Source organism: Sprattus sprattus, assembly GCF_963457725.1.
Source record: "Sprattus sprattus genome assembly, chromosome: 3".
NCBI lineage: Eukaryota > Metazoa > Chordata > Actinopteri > Clupeiformes > Clupeidae > Sprattus > Sprattus sprattus.
This window is the reverse complement of record NC_137922.1, coordinates 19,833,269-19,856,423: the sequence shown is the minus strand read 5'-3', so window position 1 is coordinate 19,856,423 and position 23,155 is coordinate 19,833,269. Positions and strand designations below refer to the sequence as shown.

General features: G+C 41.3%; 2 protein-coding genes across 2 annotated transcripts; both read right to left on the bottom strand.

Moving 5' to 3' along the window:
- Positions 1-1,075: 1,075 nt before the first annotated feature.
- ykt6 (YKT6 v-SNARE homolog) lies at positions 1,076-6,781 on the bottom strand. The gene is made up of 8 exons (XM_080834518.1): positions 6,444-6,781; positions 5,656-5,771; positions 5,418-5,500; positions 5,169-5,269; positions 4,775-4,879; positions 4,413-4,478; positions 4,168-4,269; positions 1,076-3,980 (listed from the first exon to the last, which is right to left on the bottom strand). The coding sequence occupies exons 2-8, from the start codon at positions 5,757-5,759 to the stop codon at positions 3,945-3,947; spliced, it is 597 nt and encodes a 198-aa protein (XP_080690644.1). The 5' UTR covers positions 5,760-5,771; positions 6,444-6,781; the 3' UTR covers positions 1,076-3,944.
- A 544-nt stretch (positions 6,782-7,325) lies between these two features.
- aebp1a (AE binding protein 1a) lies at positions 7,326-21,673 on the bottom strand. Its single transcript, XM_080834446.1, has 19 exons — positions 21,020-21,673; positions 18,005-18,286; positions 17,401-17,460; positions 16,467-16,550; positions 14,796-14,855; positions 14,607-14,666; positions 13,611-13,688; positions 12,861-12,970; positions 12,507-12,649; positions 12,158-12,242; positions 11,803-11,947; positions 11,559-11,638; positions 11,304-11,427; positions 10,988-11,184; positions 10,458-10,637; positions 9,794-10,181; positions 9,485-9,624; positions 8,760-8,859; positions 7,326-8,228 (listed from the first exon to the last, which is right to left on the bottom strand). Exons 1-19 carry the CDS (start codon positions 21,285-21,287, stop codon positions 7,648-7,650), a joined length of 3,165 nt encoding a protein of 1,054 aa, XP_080690572.1. The 5' UTR covers positions 21,288-21,673; the 3' UTR covers positions 7,326-7,647.
- Between the last annotated feature and the right edge of the window lie 1,482 nt (positions 21,674-23,155).

Sequence of the window (23,155 nt, the reverse complement as noted above, 5' to 3'; positions counted from 1 at the left end):
ACTAGAAACATACAATGAAAATTATAATGTAGGTAGTTACACCACATTGTTTTATCTGTGGCACAGCATGACCCACTGCTTTTAGTCGACGTTGGATTTGTTTTAAGTGATTGATTAGTGATGACCTTGGTGATCAGTTATGCGGCAGTCAGCTAAACTGCTCCATTTTGCTTTTTAGAGTTCAAATCAGCTTTAGTCACAAATTCAGCTTTTGTTTCACCCTGTTTCCATAAAAAAAATGTGTTTCCATTATTTCCGCTTCAAATCCAAAAAAAAACCAAGCCAGTGCAGGAGCCACGTCATAAAGCCGCTTGGTGGAAATTATGTGGCTTGAAGCAACTTGTTTGCTTAGACCTACAAGACCACTGCCATCTACCTGAACTATCTGAGCAGGGGACCCGGGTTCCAGCAATGCTTAAGGGGCAAGCCTCCTCAAACACCTCCTGTATACAGAGACCCAGTTGTCCTCTGAAACCATGTTAAACACAAAGACAGTTGTTAATATCCCTTAAATGGTCGGTGACTTACAGTGTTCGCCAGGGGTGTTTGAATGAACTTGACTTTTTAGGAGTTCCACAGATAAAGTGGCAGAGTATGGAAATGTACTCTAAAACAGTTTATACCTGTATTTTCAGGTCAAAAGGTGACTGTCTTACTAAGCCGGTTTTATCCAATACAACAGCACTGGCCAAACCAATGTTTCCATATTTGTGTACAGTTGTAAAATTGTAAAATGTTGAGGTAGGGCCATACTCCTAATTGGTGTGACTTCTCAATGTCTTCTGTATAACCTTTAGGGCAGGATTGGCCTCTATGTAACAGTTCAGATTGCATTCTTTCGCTGCAATAAAAGCTATGGCTCTTTAAGCCAAATGTAGGTTAATCATACATTTGATTAAATTATACATTACTATTTAATAAAAGTGTATGAAGAGTAATAAGGAACTGAAAACAAATTTGGCAAAGTGCTGACTGTATAATTTGAAGTGATAAACACCACACCACACAGCATTTGCATAATTGGCAAAGTTCAATCATTGATACAGTTTAGATTAGTAACACAAAGTCTGTTTGGAGAAACAATTAGTCATTAGTCCAAAAGTTCAAATAAAATGTTACATAATGATTACATACAATGATTTTTCAATACTTTGTTTTCATTGTCCCTTGTAACTTCTGTGAAATATACAATGGCAATTCTGATAATATAACTGCAGATTTACACCATGTCTGAGGATGCATGTGTGTTACAAGCATCCAACAGAGCTCATGACAACACCACTGAAATAAGGCAACACAGACAGAAGCATATGTTGTTATGGTGCAATATGTAGGCTTTTTGTTTGTTTGTTTGGTTTTTGTTTTCGTTACAAAAAAATACATTATATGTGATATCTTAATGCATTTATGATTCTTGGCTTCACTGAATGCAAAGGTACACTGAGGAACATTTTCCTTTAATTGTGCTTTCTAACTACATCATGGTTGTAGGTCTAAGGATTTGTACTTTTTATAACAAAAACTTCATATTGCACCGTTCGAAGGAGAAATTATGAAAGAACAGAGAATGAACATTTATGAGTCAATAAATGTTCGGTACATTGGAGTGTATCTTTCGCTTGTTTTTATGCAAAACTGTCCAATCAGACATCATTACAACATTAAGGAAATGTGCTACAAGCAGCATTAGAACCTCTCTCACACAGGAATGCTCCAATCACATTGCTACCCTGCTCGAGTGGCGTGGCAATGGCCCAATCAAATTTGGCAAATTACAGAAAAAAGGCACCTCTTAAGGTCCCCCTGAAGCAATGGGTGTAGGGGACATTCCTAACCCTGTGTTTAACACACAGAAATACACCAAAGCACACATGCACACAATCACCTGCTGCACTGCATCCACATCAGAACATCAAGTCCTGTGCTCAAATACTTCGACATTGTTTTTCATATTGATGTACATAAACACAGGAGTACACACATACATAGACACTAATTTACCCACTATTTGCTGTAGGTGTAAGAGCAAGACACTCCCAAGACATCTGAGGGCTTTTGCAGTGTTGATGGAGTGGAGTAAATGGTGTGATGCTTTGGTGCTGATATATGCCTGTAGACGTATCTAAAAAAAAAAATCTAAACTCCCCAAGCTGGTTCTTTGCAAAAGACGGTTCAAACCACAATTAATGTCGTGGAAAACTTGTGTTGTAGAGACGGTGTACAGCTTGGCACCGAGAAGGTAACTGTTTCTACCATCACACTTATATCCCAGGCTCTAATGGGGATTGTCAGTCAGTTGGAGAGTGGCATGTTTTACCAGGCCTGGACGTGAAGGTTAGCTTATCCACGGTCAAGTAATTTTGTATTTAAACTGAACAGCTTTTTAATGTGAAATTAAAGTTCAAGTTCACAATAATGAGATTACCGGTACTTTGAAATATATACTTCACTAAAGTTCGTACTCTGGCTCAGCCTTGGGTTTCAGTTGAATGAAGTATACACTCAAGTTTTACTTTCAGCACCTCCACTTACGGTTCTGGTCTAACTGAATTAATAAAAATGTTAAAAAGCAAGTTAATCTCCCATCCAATATTCATCCCAAAGTTGTCTGCTCAATGAAAATCATTTCACTAATCATCCTACCTTCTTACTCAAGCTCTGATAAACTGGATGAGGAATGACAACGCACCTCTCAAATACTCAAAACCCAAAAACAGTTCAGGCAAAGAGCCGCAATATCATCTGCATTCCGATTTGCCCGATTAAACCATAGACACTTAAAACACATCATCCATATCCAAACAGAGCACAGACAACAGCTTTAACATCAAATGAGGGGGGAGGGGACTGATTTCATCATGTGACCACACACACACACTGCTGTGATTCTATAGGTTTCACAACTAACCCCTGAACCCTGGTGCCAAATACTTACTATAATGAGACTCATGTGTGCACAGCAAAAATGGAGTGGAGTGACTTATTAATAAATACATTTCCATTAGGACATCTTTAAGAAGTGCATGTTGTCAGTTTTTTAAAGAACAGAACATGTAGAGAAACCTGATGTTATAAGAGCGTGTTTATTGTGTTATATTTCATAAGCCCCTCTTTCAGTCCATCTTAAGATATCATGATTTTCCAGTTGACTGTCCCGTCTACAAATTTGGTCATTAAGACTGATAGCCACACACACCCACACTGTACAGCCACTAACAACACATACCAAAAAAGAAATAGAAATGACCGGACTCAGTCAATATCACAACATGAGCTTGACTCAATCACACAGCCACATAAAAGCAACACTACACTTAGAGTTGAAATGCACTTTTAGGATTGCACTGAACAATGTTGTGACAGGGAGGGGGGGGGGGGGGGCAATCAGCTTTCCTATTATCAAAATGCATCAAGAAGAAGTACTGCTTCTTAGCATTAGGCATTGTATAAAGGCTGTCAGCTTTCTACACGTGCCTGTATGTATCTGTGCAGATGCTAAATGTGGGGGCATTGTACACATAAAACAAATGGCCATCTTAAGTAAGGCACGGTGGGAGGGGTCGCAGGCCCCTCTCTCTATGCGATACCTGAACTCCACTGTGCAGCCCGTTGGGAAAGAAGAGCCTGAGGTTACTGCACTGGCTGCACTCCCGCCTCCTAAACTAACTCTCCAGACGACAGCAGCAGCACATGTGTGGTGCAACCTGGGAAATCAGCCCCCGTTTGACCCCTTATGAACTGTTTTGATTGGCTCTCCCCAGAAGTCTTCATTTCCTGTCAATATTCCTCTCTTTCCTCTGTGACATCTGAGAGCTGTAATGCTTCTGCCCCAGCCAGAGACAGACAAGGAGAGAGAGAGAGAGAGAGAGAGAAAGAAGAGAGAGAAAGATAGAAAGAAAAATGGTGGCTGGGAGGAGTCAGATCTGTCACACCACCCACTGACATCACATCACCTCACAACATGAGTTCTGTTTCCTTGCCTGTAGTAAAAAAGAGAGGGAACCCATGCTTAGTTTAAGTGAGAACCTGAGACACAGAGTACATTTTTTTTTTTACTATAATCAATACCTAACTAAATGACACGTACAATTCCTATGGTTCTGCAAAAAATATTGAAGCCTTAACCCTAAGAATGATTCTAAAGCAACAATGGGCAAAATCACTTGCCGTTTTGTAGAAGGCTTTTGACTGGTTGCCCAAGTGCTCCGACTTTTGCACCAAATCATCCAACTTCTCTCCTCGTTCCAGGAGTGACTCCATCGTGTTGTGCTGTGAAAGAAGGACAATAGAAACTTTGTGGACCAATACCATAGACATCTGATACCAATGAACAGCACCAACTCCAAACTCTCTTGGATGGAGTGGGGATCAGAAGTTAGAGGATTTAGTGACTCTCTTTAATGACAACTTGCCAGAATAATTTTTGTTTCATCTAGTTCGGCTTGGACTTTCGTCATGGCATCAGCTTCTCTGGGATTCTAGGAAAAGAATAATCAGAAAATATTAGGAACAATTGGTTGTGGGAAAAACGTAATACCTAGATTTATGTTAAATATGTACATAATCCAGTGATGTTTGTCTCTCTAATGACTAATCGTAAAAGGTTGAGGGACAAGATGGCTTTCAGTGGTTTAAAAGAAACTGTAACCTGATAAAGAAGAAAAGTATCGGAATCTTTCAATGGGAAAAATTAGTGCCCAATCCCTGAACCCCAAGTATTGATTGTGACTACATACTACAGCATGGCTGTGCTAAACCACACATATATTGTCACCTGGTATTTGGCCAGGTAGCCATCCAAGGCAGTGAACGGAATGGAGGCCGGGGAACCAGAAGGCCAGTCAATGCGGTCCACTTGCCTTGAGAAATCGTCCAGTACCTGCAACAGAGGCCCACAGCACAGAGATTACATCTCTGCAGCCACAGACTTGCAGCTTGCTGCTAACAGAGGTCCCTTTCAATAAGCATGGGATATAGCATAATCCGTATCACATGGTTTACGTTGAACTGACACTCACTACAAACAGTAGTCATCTATCCTCCTGTTTTTGGAAGAACACATGTCAAGAAATGCACGTATAGAAGATTAGTCTAGGCAAGGCTACAGTTATTACAAGTACATAACAGTTGCAGAAATAACCCTGTTTTATCGTTCGGCATACACCTACCTTATCAAGTAAAGTGAAACACACTCTGGATGGGTATTCACAGTCAGCGATCACTACAGCACCAAGAGAATCATTCCGCACGTATACGTGACACAGGTACTCTAGGTGGAAAAAAAGGAATGTTAATGGGGGGAAAAGAGAAGGGCCTATATACGGTATATATATATATAGTAGCATTTTAAGACCATAGCTCCTCCAAGTAAACATGTTTTCAGCAGACAACCGGCCAAGTGGCCCAGTGAGACTAACCTTGTTCTTTAACAGATGCACGAGTTCCTAGACTAGACCGTTCCACAATCAGTGCGCTGGTAAAGGTCATGAACTCCTGCACACTGGACACACAATTAGATCAACAGCATGAGAACAAAAGATGCCACATTAGACATTTCTGTTCAAAATTGTATGGTTATATAACAGTTGAGTAAAGACTAAGGCTTAAAAACTATTATATTATTACTGATACAGTTAGGTGTTGCAGTTTCCCCACCTGGATCTCTGGAAGAAGCTGAAAGATGACAGGTCATAGGCTGCTTTCAGCAAGTTAGACTTTGTGGCTCCCTTGTGTAACACACTCAAACTGTACAGTTTCATGGTGACGAAGACCTGTGACAGAGGAGGGTTCAGTCATCTCTTAAATCATATCTGCAACTAGCTGGTTTCACTTTCATTCAATTTCTTTGGGGAGCCAGATAACATGGCAAAGTTTGTAACATTTCCAGCACATGACTAACTTGCAGTCATTTCACCGGCAGAAATTGAACATGTTTTGTTAATAAAACTAAGACATAGACATGACATAGAAGTGAGATGGCACCGTATGGACATAACGTCAGTGAAAAATCTGACCTCATAAAATGTCATTAATGTGAATATGAACCAGAAATGGTAACGTTAGAAAACGCCCAACGGAATATGCTAGGAAATTGTGCCACACAACCTTTCTTTCACGGTGTTGATAGCGAAATCTTGTTACAGCTGTCTTGTAAGTTGTACATAAAAACAATGTTGTTACTATATTAACTGATTATGTAATTACGAAGATATCAACTCGCGTAATCTATTCGTCTCACTTATCCTAGGAGCATTAGCTTTCTCTTTCTTCGAATAGACGTGTCACATACTGGGCAACAGGCTACCTCGGAGGCTAACTTAATTAGCTAGCTAGCTGTCTGGATGTGTTAGTTACCCAGCTAAGCACTATTCAAAGTGTTGTCTGTGCCCTAGTACATTTATGTTAGTGTTGTTATAACAAGGTAAAGGGACATTTCATCTTACCCTTTCACCGTGTCCAACAAAAACTTTGCTGCCTGAAGTGACGCCGAATGAAGAATCAAATATTCCTTCAAGTCTGCAAGCCTGGTAGCTAGCCTCAAACTAGCGTAACCTGACAGGCTGTGTTAGCTAGCTAGCTAACAATCTAAATTCCTCTCTACCCTCGAAAGAGCTTTAAACATGTAATTAAAAAACTAGAACAAATGCCTTATATATGAACTACGTATGTCAGCTAGCAAATAGTTATTTAAAATCTCATTTAAAATGTAAGACTGTCCAATATGAGGAAACTTGTCTTATCCTCGCTGGCTTACTTTTAAGCAACCTAGTTGGATCTTGGATCTATCTACGTCCACACAAGCACACTTCCGGGCTACTATATATTTCAAAGTAAAAGCTTAATCTGGCCAAGCCCATGCCATATTAATCTTTCCTTTAAACATCCTTTTTTTATGTCAAAGATAAACACAAAAGAAAAGGACAAAAATACACTGCAACTAATCGTATCAAATGTTTAATCTGCATGCACAATTTTGCAAAATGTATTACTATGATAGTTGCGACAATGTAGCTAGACAAACCACAGGATACGAACACTTGGCCTTTAATTCGTCAGTAGGAACGGAATCCACTTTGACAGGGCGGGGCGGTCACAATGTCTCTTGTTATTCTCTGTCAGTGCTTCTCACTCAAAAAAGAAGTCCATTTGATTGGACTTGTACTGATACTGCTCAATATGTAGGCCTAAAACACAGGCTATGTCTCTAAGTCATTATATTATGCCAGTAAGAGTCATCTTGTCAGCATGGTGTTTTTACATAAATAATATATAAAATGTACAAATTAATTTGACCCACAAATGTTAAAGGACTGGATACCAAACAATTTTATTTTTGTCTCTTTATTTGAAAAAAATAAATGCCCAAGAGAAAAGATAGACACAATGGAAACAGAACAATTTGGTTGTATACATTTGTCAGAGTGGAATGTAAAGGAAGTGAAATGTGGCATATCAACTGATTCAGGCATATCTTAAACGATAAAAACAAGACAGTCCCTCCCACCATTAAGTTAATTGTGTATGTACTAGAACCTCTTTGCGCAGCAGAGAGAACGTTTTCTATCATAAGCTCTTTAATACTAAACTAGTTACAGTATTAGAGAATGCTTTGGGCCATGGGGAGTTATTTTACATTATCAGAGTGGCTTAATACTCATCTATACTGTACTCAAAGGTGTCATCAACAGTGGCCTCAGGCTCGAAGAGTTCCGTCTCGATGGGAGTGGCAGTAGTTGAGATGTTGTCTAACTCAAACCAAGAGTCATACCAGGATGTGGTGGTCTCTGTTACTGGCTCTGTGGTGGTTGGCGGCAGTGTGGTGGTTGTTGCGGTGGTGGTGGGCGCTGTGTACCTGCCCCCACCCCTGACCCTCTGCTGACGCAGCCTGCGCAGACGCATTATGCGCAGACGGCGGAGACGTTCGGACTGTGAGGGTGTGGGTGCCACCTCCTCGGCCCCTGTGACCCTGTTGTGGCCCTCGCTGGCGTCTACACTGACTGTTGGCTTAGGTGCCGGCTTTGGTATCAGTCGGATGGGCCTGTTGCCGTTGGTGGCCATGATCTGTTTGATGCGGTCCCAGTTGGATTTGGCCAGAGCAAAGCTGCAGGGGGTGGCAGACTTCTCGTAGCCCACCAGGCAGAGACGTGTCTGCTGGGTGAAGCCATCGGCCCGAGCTGTCACACGGTACTCACCCGGATTCAACAGTCGCCAGTAGTCCCCCATGGCAGCTAGGATGGAAAACAATAACGCCAAACAATCATGGTGTGCATATTTTTCTTTTCTTGGAATTGTTTACATTCATGCAAATAGCCGCCCAGTCACATTTATACAAGGCTAAAGTTTTTTAGAGCCGTTAAGGTCTTTGGAAAGTTTATTTTGGATTGTTTTTGAGAGTTGTTAACTGAAAGTATTCAACTTAAGTTAATTTAATCGTAGGGAACAAGGGCCTCTTTTGTGTACTTGTAACTTGTGAAGGGACATGGTGATTTCATGAAATGTGGAGGAACCATGTGTTTACTGAGTTTTGTTGTTTTTTGGCTGAGAATGGTATTTTTTGCATTTAGCTGTTCTAAGTGCAGCACTGTCATTCTGTCAAGGAGATGTAGCTCTGCAAACTGGTGCATTAAAATTACATTTGTCACAGGTTACAATTATATATATAACACAGAGGTCCCTCTAAACATTCTCTTGATAGACACCACACTGTTGACATATTCCATAACTGAGAGATATAATTGCCACACAGATAGCAGCCCTACCTGTCTTCACGTCATGCCTGATCCCTTCCACTGAAATAGTGGCATTCGCTAAGGGGTTTCCAAACTTATCTCTCACCACTCCCTTTATGCCACGGTGTACCTGAGGAAGGAAATCATGTTGTAAACAGGAACGTGAACTCAATCAAAGGAATGTTTTTTTGTTCTTCAGTTTCACATTCCTAAAAACAGGAATCTTTGATCTGTGTGAATCTTTGGTCTGTTTGTCATCTGCTGGTAACTTCTTAGGTGGTGCCTGCGTATTGTTATCGCTCTGTTGACAGTACTTCCGGTACGTAGAAATTCAGCTGCGCTGAGCACAGTCTTTCCTATGAAGAACCATTATCGACACATCTCTGAACTCTCTTGTTTTGTCTGGTTTAATATTGCACACATTTCTTTGTAACTGAGATGATTAAAAAGCTGTATCAGAACCATAATCCAGACCAACTTTAAAACAACATTCCTGTAAATAGTGAAGAAAGGTGCACAAGTAGTTGAAACAAAAATGACAAGCATATATTAGACTTAAAATAATACAATGGGCCTAGATTGCGAATCATATTTGATCACAATGTAGTAAACATAAATTGGCAAAATAGTTTTGTGGCATTTTTTATACTTCATATTCATGGAAGTGAAATTACATTCATCATTCAAATCTAAACAAATATTTTTGTACGTGTACAAAATGTAATGTAATTGTATTTAGTGTTGTATTTGCTTACCTGCTCTATGAAGGCCAGAAGAGACTCTCTGTTGTTCTCCCATTCCTGAGGCAGCTCGCTCTCATGGGGGAATTTATCACAGCCCAGAAAGACGGAAATCTCAAAACAGTTTGTGTGCAGGTAGCTGAAGTCATTCATGCCTGCGGAAACAGCAATGACATTACTGTGATCTTAAATCTGTCAGTGTGTGATAACTATCCAGCTGTAACAAAGCTTCATTAAGAAAATGTGAAAATGCAAGAATCAACTGTTTATTTTGTTCCCATGTCTTGGTGTCACATTTTGTAACCCACTGCTTCCAAAACTCACTGCCTACGACTGGCTTCCAGCTGGCTTGGTTGATGAAGCCCTGTCCGCCGCTGAAGTCATCTGCATGGCAGGAGCCACGCTGTGTCTCGGTCATGGTCAGGTGGCTGTGGGCGTAGGTTGAGGCCAGCCAGCGGAACATTGTCTCGTCCGCCGTCTCCCTCAACGCACCCTCGTTCTGTCTCTGGATCCGTGCCCACGTCTCCTCATTCATCTCGTGGCCCATGCCTGGCGGGTGTCGGCCCCCTCTGCCACCCTGCCCAAAGCCCCTGGGGGGGCGCTGCATGTCAAAGGGGTATGTCACAACCTTCTCTCCACCCTGAAAGTTTGCCCCCAGCACGAAAGGGGTCCGTTCCATCCATGTAATTATGGCACGGGTCTCCACAGCTGCCTGAGAAGATGTGCACAGGCTTTTATGAATATCCATGATATTATAATGTCTGTAATACAGACATTTATTATACATTAGAGAATCCTTATCGACAAAAATCCATCCAAATCTATTAAGATATGCAAAGGTCAATTATAGCAAGAGCAATCAGGCTATGACCAGTTCTACTTACGGATTAGATAGGCACTGGCCTTGTACGATATGTAAGGTATCGTTCTGCTGAAAACTGGTCTTAAAAGCTTATTTCAACTCTATTGTTGTGCATAGCCTACCTACCGAACCATTAGATGAGAGGAAGTTCTCTGGTAGCGGAATGTGGTGGTTGGGCACAAGGCGAGGAACCCAGCCTCGATCCTCAGCCCCCCACAGAACACTATTTAGGTCTGGAAAGTTCTGGAAGATGTCATAGCCTTCTTCTGTCCAGTGCCCTAAGACCCAATTACCCATCTCAGAACCCTGAGGAGGAAAAATATATAACCTATCAATTCAAAGGAACACAATAACATCAGAAACTGTTACAAAAACAGTAAGCAAACACTGCTGAAAAAACAACATTTCTGCCAAGAGCATTTTCAAAACGAAATTCAAAAAGAAGACCTTTTGTATCTTTTTTTTGGATGGCAAGTTAAATAACACTGTTACATTCTGTTGACACTGTGTAAAAAGCACTGAACTCATGGTTCAATGATATTCATTTTATAGCATGTGGTCAGTTTTTCTTTCTAAGAGCCACAACACTATCTTTGCTACCTGAAAGCTTAATTAGTTTTCTGCAGTGAGATCTTAAGTCTCAAAGAGAGCCATACCATCTCATAGGCCAGCTCATAAGCATCAGGGTTAAGTGAGGGCACCAGATGAATGCGCACTCCCTCCACTAGGTGGCGCACTCTGGGGTTGTCATCGTTATACTCCTTGCAGAGAAACTGCATCAGCAGTAAGATCAGCTCCCGACCCAGAACCTCATTTCCATGGAGACCTGCTGTGTACCTAAACTCAGGTTCACCTGGAGGTGAACAGAGACAGGGTGAGAAAGAGACGTTTTACGCACTAAATCACATAATCAACCACATCTCGGGTTGAGGCTTACGAGATCCACCATATCATCGTGTGGATGCAGTAAACCTGTTTCATGTTCCCCTGGGTTGTCAGATATCTCCATCGCGTACATCTTCAGGCCCTGGGAGCTTTTGCCAATGTTATAAATTCTTGTGACGTTGGGACACTCCTCATTCACCACTTTCATCAGCTGCAAGAAGGAAGAAAACCCAGATATCAAGTCGTGCAAAGAAGAAAATATGTATGCCCCAGATCTCCTAGATTTGCCTGGGCGATATGGTAATTTTGCACTTGTCATGACTTGTGGAGTGAAGGCCTCACCTGCCTCATGTCCTTGTAGTTGTGGTGTCTGAAGTCCAAGTCATCTGTGTGGACAACCTCATTCTCACTTGCGTAGCTCTCTGTTGGAAAAGACAATATGTTCCTTAGCTCCTGTGGTGCTCTGATATACTTTTAGATACCACATACATTTACAATGTATGTGCAAAGTGATTGCATTGATAACAAATATTTAATTAAATTCCATTTTCCTCCTATGAGCAAAGAAGGAAGCAGTAGTCCTTACTAGGCAGAGGGCAGCCCATCACCTCCAAACGCATGCAGAGGCTGCTGTTCCAGCTCTGTGGTAAGATGCGGAGATAGCGAGCCACCACAGGCCAGGCAAACTGAGTCAAAACTGGAGTGTCTTTATCCACGTTCCCATAGAAAAGCTGAGAGGGGAGAAAGGGGTACAGAGCGAATCAACAGAAGGTTTGACTCCTTGAGTGTCCTGAAGCTTTGTCAGTAAACTAGGGACTGATGTCCGGGTTGTGCACTGTGACAAATGCTGCTAGGTTGGACTGGCCAAAATGAGTGGCAATAAATGTGATGTTAATTAACTACATAGATGAATTGATATTGTTTATGGTTTCTAAGCCTACCCATTCTGCATAACCATCATGAAGCACTGTCCATTCCCGAGTATCGTTGCTGAAGGCCACAAAGAATGAAGATACAAAATCCTCACTAAATGGAAAAGAGAGAAAAAAATGTCTGTTTAGAAGGAAATTTGTCAATCTTATCTGTAGAAGGAATTTCAGTCAAAATAATTAAAGAGATGAAAATATCAATCAAGCTTTTATAATGGCTGTTGGGGGCTTTCAGTTTCAGTCACATAAAAATATGGGTTAGCTCCATGCTCCTCTGACACTGTAATAATATAAATAAAAATAAAGTAAAGTAGCGCTCCATTCAGCACGTGGCATGTGAGAGAACAGAGGTACTCCATACTGTATGTCAGAGTTCCTGCCCTGGGTGATGACCCCAGTGAACTCCACCTCCTTCCTGGCGTCCATCTGGAACCAGTGATTCTTCTCATCCTGGTCGGCACACCAGGCCCCGCCATACGCCGTTTCCTCCTCATCGCTTGAGCTCTTCAGAGTGAACACACACACACACACACACACACACACAATGACAAGCTGTGCAATGTGACAGACACAATGTGCATATCCTTGGCCTGTGTTTTGACCTAATCACAATAAACCACTGACCAAAATCATAGGTATATAGATTTGTCAGTCCTCGTGAGCTGTGTTTTGTTAGTTTCTGAGGATTTACTGTTCTGTGAGTAATCTGACAAACCTGCATATTGAGGCGGCCCCTCTGGGCAGAAAAGCCATAGTGTGACATGGAAGAGGCCAAGAGCTGGTCATCCTCCACTCTATGCGACTCCAGGCCAAGAGGAGGGCATTCTGGGATGGAGAAGGAAATCACCAGCATTATCACAACACCTTTTCTGAGTGTGAATGTGTCAAGTGTTTGTTACTCAGCTTAATTATTTTGTCTTGTGCTTTACATGTGTGCTGGTATTAATAGGTGTATATACTGTATATGTTTATACGTTTGCGTGTAGAGTCTTATATGCAATCAGGAAAACAAGGATATTGCAGAAGTTTGTAGTAGTTTGAGTTTGCCTCTGGAGCAACATGAGTTAAAGTCGCAGTAGACAGTTGAATGGAGCATGAGCCAATTGTGAGTCAGCTTGTTCCAAAAAACAGTTCTCTGCGGTAAGACTCCAAGTCCGGTAATCTAATCCAAAGGCTCCTCTGCTAGTGGAAAATAAATGTGGAGTTGCATTGCTTGGGTTGCTTGGAGTCCTGTGGAATTCTTTAGAAAGGATTGCCAGAAACAAATGAACTTTTCTCGAGCCAAGCTGCTGGAGAGTTGGGTAAAATATTGCTGAAATTCCTGAATAGTACAAAAGGTATGTGCAAAATGGGGCAGTGGATTACTTGTAAAGTGAAAGGACCCATGTTGCTATGTTTGGAGAAGGAGGAAAAACCCACAGCAGTAAAGATAAAAAGAGGCCATTTGCCATTTTAAGAGCATTACTCTTTGGTTCGACATAGACGGGGGTCTGCTTTCTTCTCTCCTCTTCCTCCTCCTCCCACTTCTTCCTCTGTTTTTCAGCTGGTGAGCAGAGAGAGAGAGAAAGAGAAAAAAGAAAATTGAGTTTTTATGGTTTGCAAGTGTCCACATAACTTTACACTTCTAATATGCAGACAATTTCCATGATCTCTTTTCCAGTTAAATGCATGACCAAATGTAATCAAACGCTTAACATCCATAAAAAAAACAACAACAAATAGGCTGCAGATTCCATCCAGTATTACATTCCGTTGTTGAGCTATATATCATTGTTGAACAGTGCTGTTGATGAAATAATACTGAATTATAGAGTACCTACTTTTAAACTACGAATAAGATAGGAGGTAACATTATAGTAATGGTAAAAGGGATGATACAGTCCTATTAATAGCAGTGGTAAAATCAGAGTACAAATCAGAACAGCACCAAGGTGCCCCGAATTATACTCCCCTTTCTATGGTTTCTGGAAGGTATTGCTACGTGGCAACAGCTGGTTTCATTACTTCTGTTGATTTCCTCCCTTTATTTGGCCCTGCAAGTGGACCAGTTCGACCACCCCCACTCCCCAAACCCCAGCCACCCCCTTTCCCTCAACTTTCTGCCGGGATCTCCACCAAACCAGACATTTCCTCTAGTTTCCCGTATGTCCCACATAGCCGATCCATCCAAAATCCCAGTGGGTCATTCTAACCCCTTAATCCTCTCCTCATAGCCTCTCCCACTGTAGCTGTGTAAACAAAGCCCACAGCGCCATGTGGTCCCAACGTGACAGAGCAGCCCATAATATGAGTCAAGGAGCCTCGAAATGACCACACCACTGTGCTCCACAATGACACAGACTCTCTGAGGAACAGAGGTGAAACCACTCAAGGTTACAGTTATGGGAGCCGTAAAAAAAGAAGTGTGGTGTTAAGGCTTTTTCTTTTCTGCCTGACGGACGGATTTAAAGTGATTTAAAACCTCTTTCCTCCTTCTCCTTCCGTGCCTTCTCCGTCTCCTCCTCCAGTTTCTTTGTAGCCACTGTTGAAATGAGAGCAAACCTTTAACGACACATTTAAAATTCCAGACAATAATGAAAATATTTAAGGTTTGATTGTATATGATTGAATCAAATTGACTGAATTATACAATGATACTGAATGCACATACGGTCAACATAGTCGTACTCCTCATACCAAGGAACAACAACTGATGGGGCTACGGTCTCCTCTAGAGGGAAAACATAATGAATAAGTGTTTGGCATAAAGAGACCTACATCGCACTCAATCATCATTTTCATTTATGATTCTGCAGTGACACAAAGAGTCAGTCATGGTTGTTCATTATTTGTCTAACTGTTGGCTTTTAATGCATGATAAAGTGCTGATCTTGATCTTTAAATGGTCAAAGAGTGTCCTATCTATTAGAATTAATTTTACCACAGTTCCTTTAAAATCACACGTTACACACAGAGAAATAGGGGTATCATTTCTGTACCCATGGATACAGTTGTCAGAAACAGGTAAAACATCATTGCTGACAGGTTACAAAGTTGTACTTTTAACAAGCTTAAAGCCCCATTATGCAAGAATTGGTATTTTTTGCTACTGAGCTCCCCCTAAAATTGCGGAGTGTAGTTCACTTTTACACTACTGTCGTAACTACAAATCGCGCTTTCAGACCCCCTTATGGACAGTTTGTCGACAAGCTGAAGGATATGGAACAACGCCAGAAGCCAAAGAAGCATGTTGACTGTAGAGTATTACAAGATTTTACACAAATATGACTCTGCAAAATATAAAAAAAAAAAAAAATAATAATAATTTGAATGTGGAGTATGTGTAACCTTATACAAATGTTGTTGACAACATGATAAAGGCATATATTGTGCATAATATATGTTGGACAGTGTAATTTATTTCAAGGTTGCTGTGTTCGGTTTTGGAGGTTGCAAAATTCCCAGGCATATTTGGCATGAGATTGTCAACGACTGATCAAACTTTTTGAATTTATTGAGGTTAATGATTTTGGGCATCTGGTGAACTAAAAATCTCTGTGAGACACAGACACTTATCTGCATGACACAGATAAGGTTACAGCCAAGTTGCATTCTTTCATTTATAACATTGGCAGGGATGTTTATGATGAAAAACTTGCGAGTTGACAATTTTCCGAACACAGCCAAACATCAAGCAAGCACAACACAAGACAGCAAGACAGCTAATACGTTATTACTGGCAGGTCTAACAGAAACAAGGCCAGCTCAGCATCTGACTTGCATCCTTCTGCCTCTTTTAGCCAACAAGTAAAAGCCATCATCTTGTTCTGGCTTTTGCTCGGTTACTGTCTCTTTTTATCTTACTTAACGTCTTTCTTGGTTTCTTTGTCGCCTCTACCATGATTTCCATACAGAGAATGCTGCGCTAGCTTCTTTTTAAAGCAAGCAGATGGGTCTATTTGTTGTTGTGTGAGTTGGTGCCATAAAGCATAAAGCATTTGCTAGAGTTGTCGCGCCCTGTCCAGCAAAGTTACGTTGTGCAATACCAGGTGTACCTGCCGTGCTGTGGCAGTGGCACAAACGCCATTCTCGGTATCACAAGTCAGTGTACCTCCAAAGTTATTTTGAAGAAGTTTTTTTAAGGTAAATTTGTTACATAATGTTGCTTTAAGGTACAAGCAAGTGATGCAGCAAATCATATCATACATCCTACATGACCTTCCTACCTGTTCAACTTACATCTCTAAAGTATAAGTCTCTAAAATATATATAAATATTATGTCAGAAATATTTTTTTTTTAAAAATACACAATGTCGTTGGCTCTTAGTGAGTACCATTTACCTGGTATAGGTAAATATATGCTTGGGTCCTCTGTGGTGGTTTCCTCCTTGCCTCTAGGCCATAGGTCAGGCTCTGTTACCTCATCTGAAACAACATATTGGAGTGTCTTGGGAACAATAGTGACTGTTTACTTGCTTTACTTTCCTTACGGTAAAATCTTTGAGGAACATCATTCTTATTCATTAGCACATCGTTCAGGTCAAAATTAACTGACGAAAAGCACAAATGTAGATGTAGCACTGTTGAAGTTCTTGGTGCTTTCATGTGTGCTCTAAAAGAGATTTCACCTAAAACACAGGATAAACATGTGACCATTTCGTGTGTTTTTCTGTGTCTTTCCATGTTCAAGAGGAACATCTTTAGAAATGAACCTGATGTCTGGCCTTCCAGTCGCCATCACCCTGCTGTGTGAAGGATTTCTTTGCTGACAGGGCCAGTCTGTCCCCACCTTCAACTTTTTCAATTGTAAGGGTGAAAATGAGAGGGCAAAGTGTGGATCAAAGAGAATCCGAACCCAGCATGGTCTCAAGCAACCCCCCTCCACAAGATCTGATCTCTCTTCTACCTGCAGTGAGCTGTAGATGTGCTTTTTTGACCTACATTTCCCTTGGGATTAATAATCTATCCATCTATCTATCTATCTTTCTATGTATCTATCTTTTGATTCATCTTTTGCCTCAACCAGGTTTTCTGGTAGGTTTCTATAATTTGCCTTGAGTTAGTGCTCATAGTTTAAAATGGGAGATAGCTATGAACGGATTTTTTTTTAATGTAAAAGAAAACACTGCATTCAATCCTAACTGGAAAGGGTTGTTCACATAGGGAAGCCAAAGATCAAAGGTCATGACCAATCCTTCTCCATCTTTCCTGTTTCAATCATGGGAGAGTGTCAAATGAGATCCAGAAGTATAGGTAAGACCTGTGGCATTCTTACCATGGTCTGGATAAATAGGTGGCTTCTTATCAGTCTTCTCTGGGGGAGCAGTGTGGAACACTACAAGAGGATAAAAACAGAGTTTCTCACTCACCCATATTCATCATTTGAGTCTGTGTCTGATGACTATATGACATGTCACAGTTGGTTACACTGCTATTATGTAAAAATCCTTCAGTTAAGGTTTGAGTTTTTAAGTGTTGCAGTTGTGTTGCACGGAATGGTAGCATTACCAGTATATTCCATAGTTGGGCTTACTCTACTTTCATAGCATGCATCTTCACTTCAAAAGCTTTTGATTTATCGCCCCTTTTAACTGCCTAACAACAGAACTCTCTTGTGTAAACATCCCCATACCTCATTTTAAATCCCCAAAGCACAGTGACATTATTGCTACGATTGCACCAATAAACTTTAAGTTAACAACACTTGAGCTGAAGAGACAACCAGCCTCCTAATGAAATAGTTTGCCAATTGGGTCAGGTGAGCCCCGGGGACAGACCTAGAGGCGTATTGTCAAATTCTTCATTCACACAGTGATTCCCAACTGACGAACATGAGCAAAATGGTGAACATGGCTGCAGCTGCTCAAATGTGTACTTACGATCGTCCCAGCCAAGCTCTCGAATTATTGACTCCTCTTCCTCCTCCATTGTAGGTGTTCTGGGTGTGGGCTTGTCTTCCTTTGGCTTGGGTTTTGGACTGGACTTTGGAGCCTTGGGCTTCTTGGTGGGTTTTGGTTTCTTGGTTGGCTTGGGCGCTTTTGGTTTCTTGGTTGGCTTGGGTGCTTTTGGTTTTTTGGTTGGCTTGGGTGCTTTTGGCTTTTTGGTTGGCTTGGGCGCTTTTGGCTTCTTCACCTTGGCCTCTTTCTCCTTTTTTGGCTTTTCTGGAAGAGTAGATGAAGAATGTAACAGTCAAGAAACATAAGAAAACAATGATACTTTCTGTAATGTCTGTCACTCCAATTAAATTGTGTACAGCATACTGCAACATATACATTATGTTTCATATGGTGTGGCTTATGGTCCATTAAGTTATTTCTACAAAAAGCTTAGCTGTCTCTCTTTATGTATTAAACATGCTCCTAAAAATAATTGGTTTGGGATTTTACTCTTGACTTCATTAGTTTCAACCACTGCATGAAGAAACGTTTCTGTGTTTCAAGGTTTATAAATGTGTTGTTGAACCCTTATGGAACGCACTGTACAGCTTGCCCGTGACCTTCTCAGACCTGTGTTTCATTAGGCAATGGTTCAAGCACGTCAGCGCCTTCAGCAGAGTTCTGATGCTGTCTGCCTTCAAACAAGTCACACAGTTTTACACACAGAGACTACACTCAACACACAGATCCCTTTGTTGCATCTCACTGAACTCTCTCATGGCACATGGAAACTGTGACAGGCACACTAACGCTGGGTTACCTTCATGTTCAGACAGAGCCGGTGTTGGCCAGTGGACCACTCAGGCCAAGCAAAGTCTGTGCAATCTGCAACTATGTGCTGCGGTCAAGTAAAATGGCTTGAATGTACCACCAGCTTTGAATTTAAATCTTTAAATTGAATCCGTCAGGTTATCTAAGTATGAATGTGCCATCGATTCTAACTAGCTATTGTGTAACTTTGTGACTTCAAGTGTATTGCTTATAATATAATTTAAATGTAAGGTATGATGTTTTTGAAATCCTTTTTGACCTGAAATTTGTTTTGAGTTCTTCTAACGAAACGTTCTGTTTAAAAGGCAAGACAATATTTGTCAAGTGAATTAAAGCATTTAAATGTGTTAAAATTCATAGTTTTAACCATAGTTGCATTTACTGCCAATAATGTACACATAAGCTGTAACAAAAAAACACACAGTGGAGTGGAGGGTTGCATGAATTCCCTAAGCGTTCTCGTCCACAAATGAAGTCAACTGATAACACTGAAATCCAAATTCACCTGTGTTGTCCAGGGGAGCTCAACTGCTCCTTTGCCCCCCCCCCCCCCCCCCCCCCCCCCCCCCTCCTCAAGGAAAGGGGTGCTTCTAGCCTAACGTTGTTTCATCCCCCGCCTCGCAGTCACAGAGAATTTAACTTGCTTCAGAGTGTGGAACATTTTATTGGTCTGGGCAGCCTTAAAAACCCAGACACCAATGTTACTACATGCTCTTAACGCACACCCAGCACCAGAAGTTCTTGAGTGCCAAAATATGTCATTCGTACACAAACATCTGCCTCTTGTTCTGCGATATTACAACACCTTGGACCCATTAAGACTGTTTTTTCCTCATTTTCATCTGTTTTGATAAGTGGTGCGAGGGAAACATCTGCAATGTATTAAAAGTGTGGTGTGCTTGAGGAGGGGTGAAGCTCAGAATGAAAGGGGGGTAGATAACACATTGCACCAAACAGATGAGGTAGAGACTTCAACACTCACCGAGTGCACGTTACATAAGACAGAGCTGAGTATTGGATTTACTGGACAGAGAAATGCTTTTCAACAATTCCATTGAAATAAACTCTATGAAATGAAACTCTCTTGAATATGTTTGATGGACAATGGGCATGTTATTTGCATAGATAGACTAAGTATTTGGAGTAAACTGATGACTATAAATGATGACTCTTGCTTGATTGACAAGAGTTAGGAGGGGATCTACACCTCTGAATAGAATCCAGGGCACAGAGGCATATGCGTCCTCCTCTGCTCGGAAGAGAAGACAACCTACAAAGAATCTCTTCCCCAATGAATCATTACTAATGCTCTCCTGCCATAGCCTACATACCACACAATTACTCACACAACTTTGTCTCAGAATCTCTTTTTTCCACCAAGCCATAAACTACTCTTAACAAAGGTACAATTAAAAGTGTTGTCTTCAAACCTAGCAATTTTGCAATCCTCTGACTGGAGACAGAAACTCTGATAGCTGTATGCATTTCAATGCAAACCAAATGTTTTGTCTGCGTAGCCCTCCTTACTTTGCAGCTTGAAACCACAATCTCCTCCTTCATTACTGCAAGGAAGAGGGAGAGGTAGAGAGGGGTGGTAGAGGTAGGGGATCACATTTTGTGTGTGTAGTATTCCCGTACTCCTGTCTAGCGGGCAGCTGTGTTTTCCATTTCACTACTTCAGTACCAAACACTGATTTCTTTTCCAAATGTGGTCACTGCCGCCGTGCTGTTAGTCCGTCTGGAACACGTTTTAACAGATAGAGGAGGAGGGAGAAACTCAGTCAGTGTGGTGTAGTGTGACTGGGCTGAATCACTATGACCACACTGATAAGACATGGCTGGTCCCAGACTGGCTGCTCTGACGGAGTACAGCTGTGCATCTAGGCCTCACTACCAGTGACTCTCACCACTGTCATGGAAACGCAAAGACCACACAATGCTACAACCTTTTTTGGCACAGGCAAATAAAATTGAAATACACGAAAGACTGAAGGATATGATTTGTTCAGTCTATTGTTATAATTATGGTATTTTGATGGTAAAATGTGTACTCTTTGCACTTTTGCAGTTTATACTGTATTGTAATTTCAGATTATGTTAGGATTACTGCTGAGTGTTATAAAATGCCCTGTCTGTTGAACATTTAGGCTTATTTGAAGGTGAACTTCAGCAGTAACGACACTTCACCTGCAGTAACTTCACCTGCAGGCTCCTCCTGTGGGGATCTCCTGGCCCTTGGGTGGTGTTTGATGGCATCCACCTCAAAAGTCAGGTCATCCATCAGAGACCTGCCATCCCGTCTCCTTTGCATCCCTGCGGCCGGCTGCTCATTATGCTGAATCAGTGCTCGTTTGGCCAACTTCTCGTCTGTCTGCTCCTCCGCGACGCCGGCAGCGATCCAGCAGAGAGCCAGCAGGGAAGCCAGGAGAGCCAGCAGGTCCCCACGCATCCTCATCTCTGATGCTGCGGACGCTGAACAGGAGATAGAGATGGGTCTCACCTGGGGTCCAGAAACGTTCCAATAGTGCAGGAGAAGTCCTTTAGCTCCCTTGGGAAAGGCAAAATTGAGACCCTATACAGGTTTAAAAACAAGCACTTGGAAGAAACGCAAAAATGGCTTTGTCTGCACAACAGATGGCTGGATGTGAGATTGCTTCACACAAATGTAAAACAAAACAAATCAAAAAAGGATTTCGAAATTGGTCTAGTAAAAATGTTTGTCTTTACGGTTTCTTGTTTATCTGAGAATAAACACTAAAGTTTCAAAAGTTGAAAAGTTGTACAGCAGGGATGGACAGAGTGACTGAAAGAGAGGTTGAAAGCCCCTACAGTCAGCCTCAATTTCTTGCGTGTTTCTTTTAAAACACTCCTTCACAGCAGAATTCCTCTGACATCCCCCTTTTAAGGTGGGAGGGAAAAGAAATCACCCAAAACGTCACATTCCAGGGGAGGGGACAACAGAGAGAGAGAGAGAGAGAGAGATAGAAGTAGAGAGGGAAGGGGGGGAGTTAAAAGAGAGGGGGGAGAGAGAAAGAGTTGAGAAAGAGAGAGAGAGGGAGAGAAAGAGAGAGAGAGAGACAACCCTCTTTCTATCCCAAACGTGAAAGCAGATTGTACTACTCTGTATCCAGTCTACAAAGTTATAAAGTCCTCTGTTTAAGAGAAGAAACCTTGAAGAACAAAGTCGTGCACATCTCAAAAATGTGTTTACAGTTTTAAAGGACCAGTGAAGATACTTCTTACTCAGTTACCCAAATATGGACTATATATTTAAACCACTCACTGACCCGTGCAAAAAAACATACCCAGAAAACACAACCCTATCAAAACCTAACCCTACGAGTCAGACTTTGAGAAAGCAAGACAGGCATGGACAGTGATCTGATACATTTCAAGCTCAGGCTCTTCATGAGAAGGGAAAGTCGTGTGTTTTTCCACTGTGACAAGCAGAATCAGATGTTGGTATGTTTTTTGGGGGGTGGAGGGGTGTGTTTAATATGGTGCCATTAGTGCCACATGCTGGTGAGTAAGTGCACCAGATACTCCCCTCTCAAGAAGGTCTGTAACTGTTGCAAAAAAAAAATCTATAGCTATAAATTTGTCATCCTTTAATAAGTATCTTCGACTGACTTTTTTAACCTTCATACGTCATACAGTGAAACTTAATCCTGCTGTTCTCTCCCTTGTTAAAACAACCAGATAATGCAATCAGTGATGTCATATTATTTTATGAGAGGGGTCCATTATTGTGTGAGCAAAAATAATGACATAAGTGTCTCAGTTTTCACAGCTAGCTTTTAACAGAATTTCAGATGGTCGAAGGGTAGATTTCCATCATCGTAATGGCTGTGGCTATTAGAACATTTATCTGTATAAGACATATGTGGCTTTTTTATAAAGTCTTAAAATCATCTTGAAATCATTCTTATTGTTTTCACTGACTTTGATATGCAACCTCAAATGTATTCACCTGTTTTCTGTGTTTTTCAATAAAATTGAATAGCAACACAACAATACATATGTATTCTAGAATCCATAAAGAGGTTTCAGCTCCATCTTTGTTAACACTCGCTTTCAAATATATATCTAAATAGATCAATCCCTCTTAAGATATGATAAAAAGTTTGGTTGTTGTGGCATCTCTGGATAACCCAAAAGAAAGATTCTCTATTGATGAGCAGACATCTGAAGATAACACAAACCATGTGTTTGATTGAACACAGCTGTGCACCTCCTGGGATCATCATCTGGACCTCACTCAAACATGTTTTGCGCTAAATTTCGCCCTTCAAATAACAGGCCAGGAAAGCATTCAAAAGGCTG

Bases quoted from the DNA above. Each gene is read 5' to 3' on its own strand.
- ykt6 (XM_080834518.1), bottom strand. From the start codon at position 5,759: ATGAAACTGTACAGTTTGAGTGTGTTACACAAGGGAGCCACAAAGTCT. The intron at 5,270-5,417 runs GTTAGTCTCACT...TTTTCCACCTAG, and splicing joins TGCATCTGTTAAAGAACAAG to AGTACCTGTGTCACGTATAC. The intron at 4,880-5,168 runs GTAGGTGTATGC...CCTCTGTTGCAG, and splicing joins GTTTCACTTTACTTGATAAG to GTACTGGACGATTTCTCAAG.
- aebp1a (XM_080834446.1), bottom strand. From the start codon at position 21,287: ATGAGGATGCGTGGGGACCTGCTGGCTCTCCTGGCTTCCCTGCTGGCT. The intron at 14,856-16,466 runs GTAAATGGTACT...TTTTCCCTCTAG, and splicing joins CATATATTTACCTATACCAG to AGGAGACCGTAGCCCCATCA. The intron at 11,948-12,157 runs GTAGGCTTAGAA...CTCCCCTCTCAG, and splicing joins ATGATGGTTATGCAGAATGG to CTTTTCTATGGGAACGTGGA.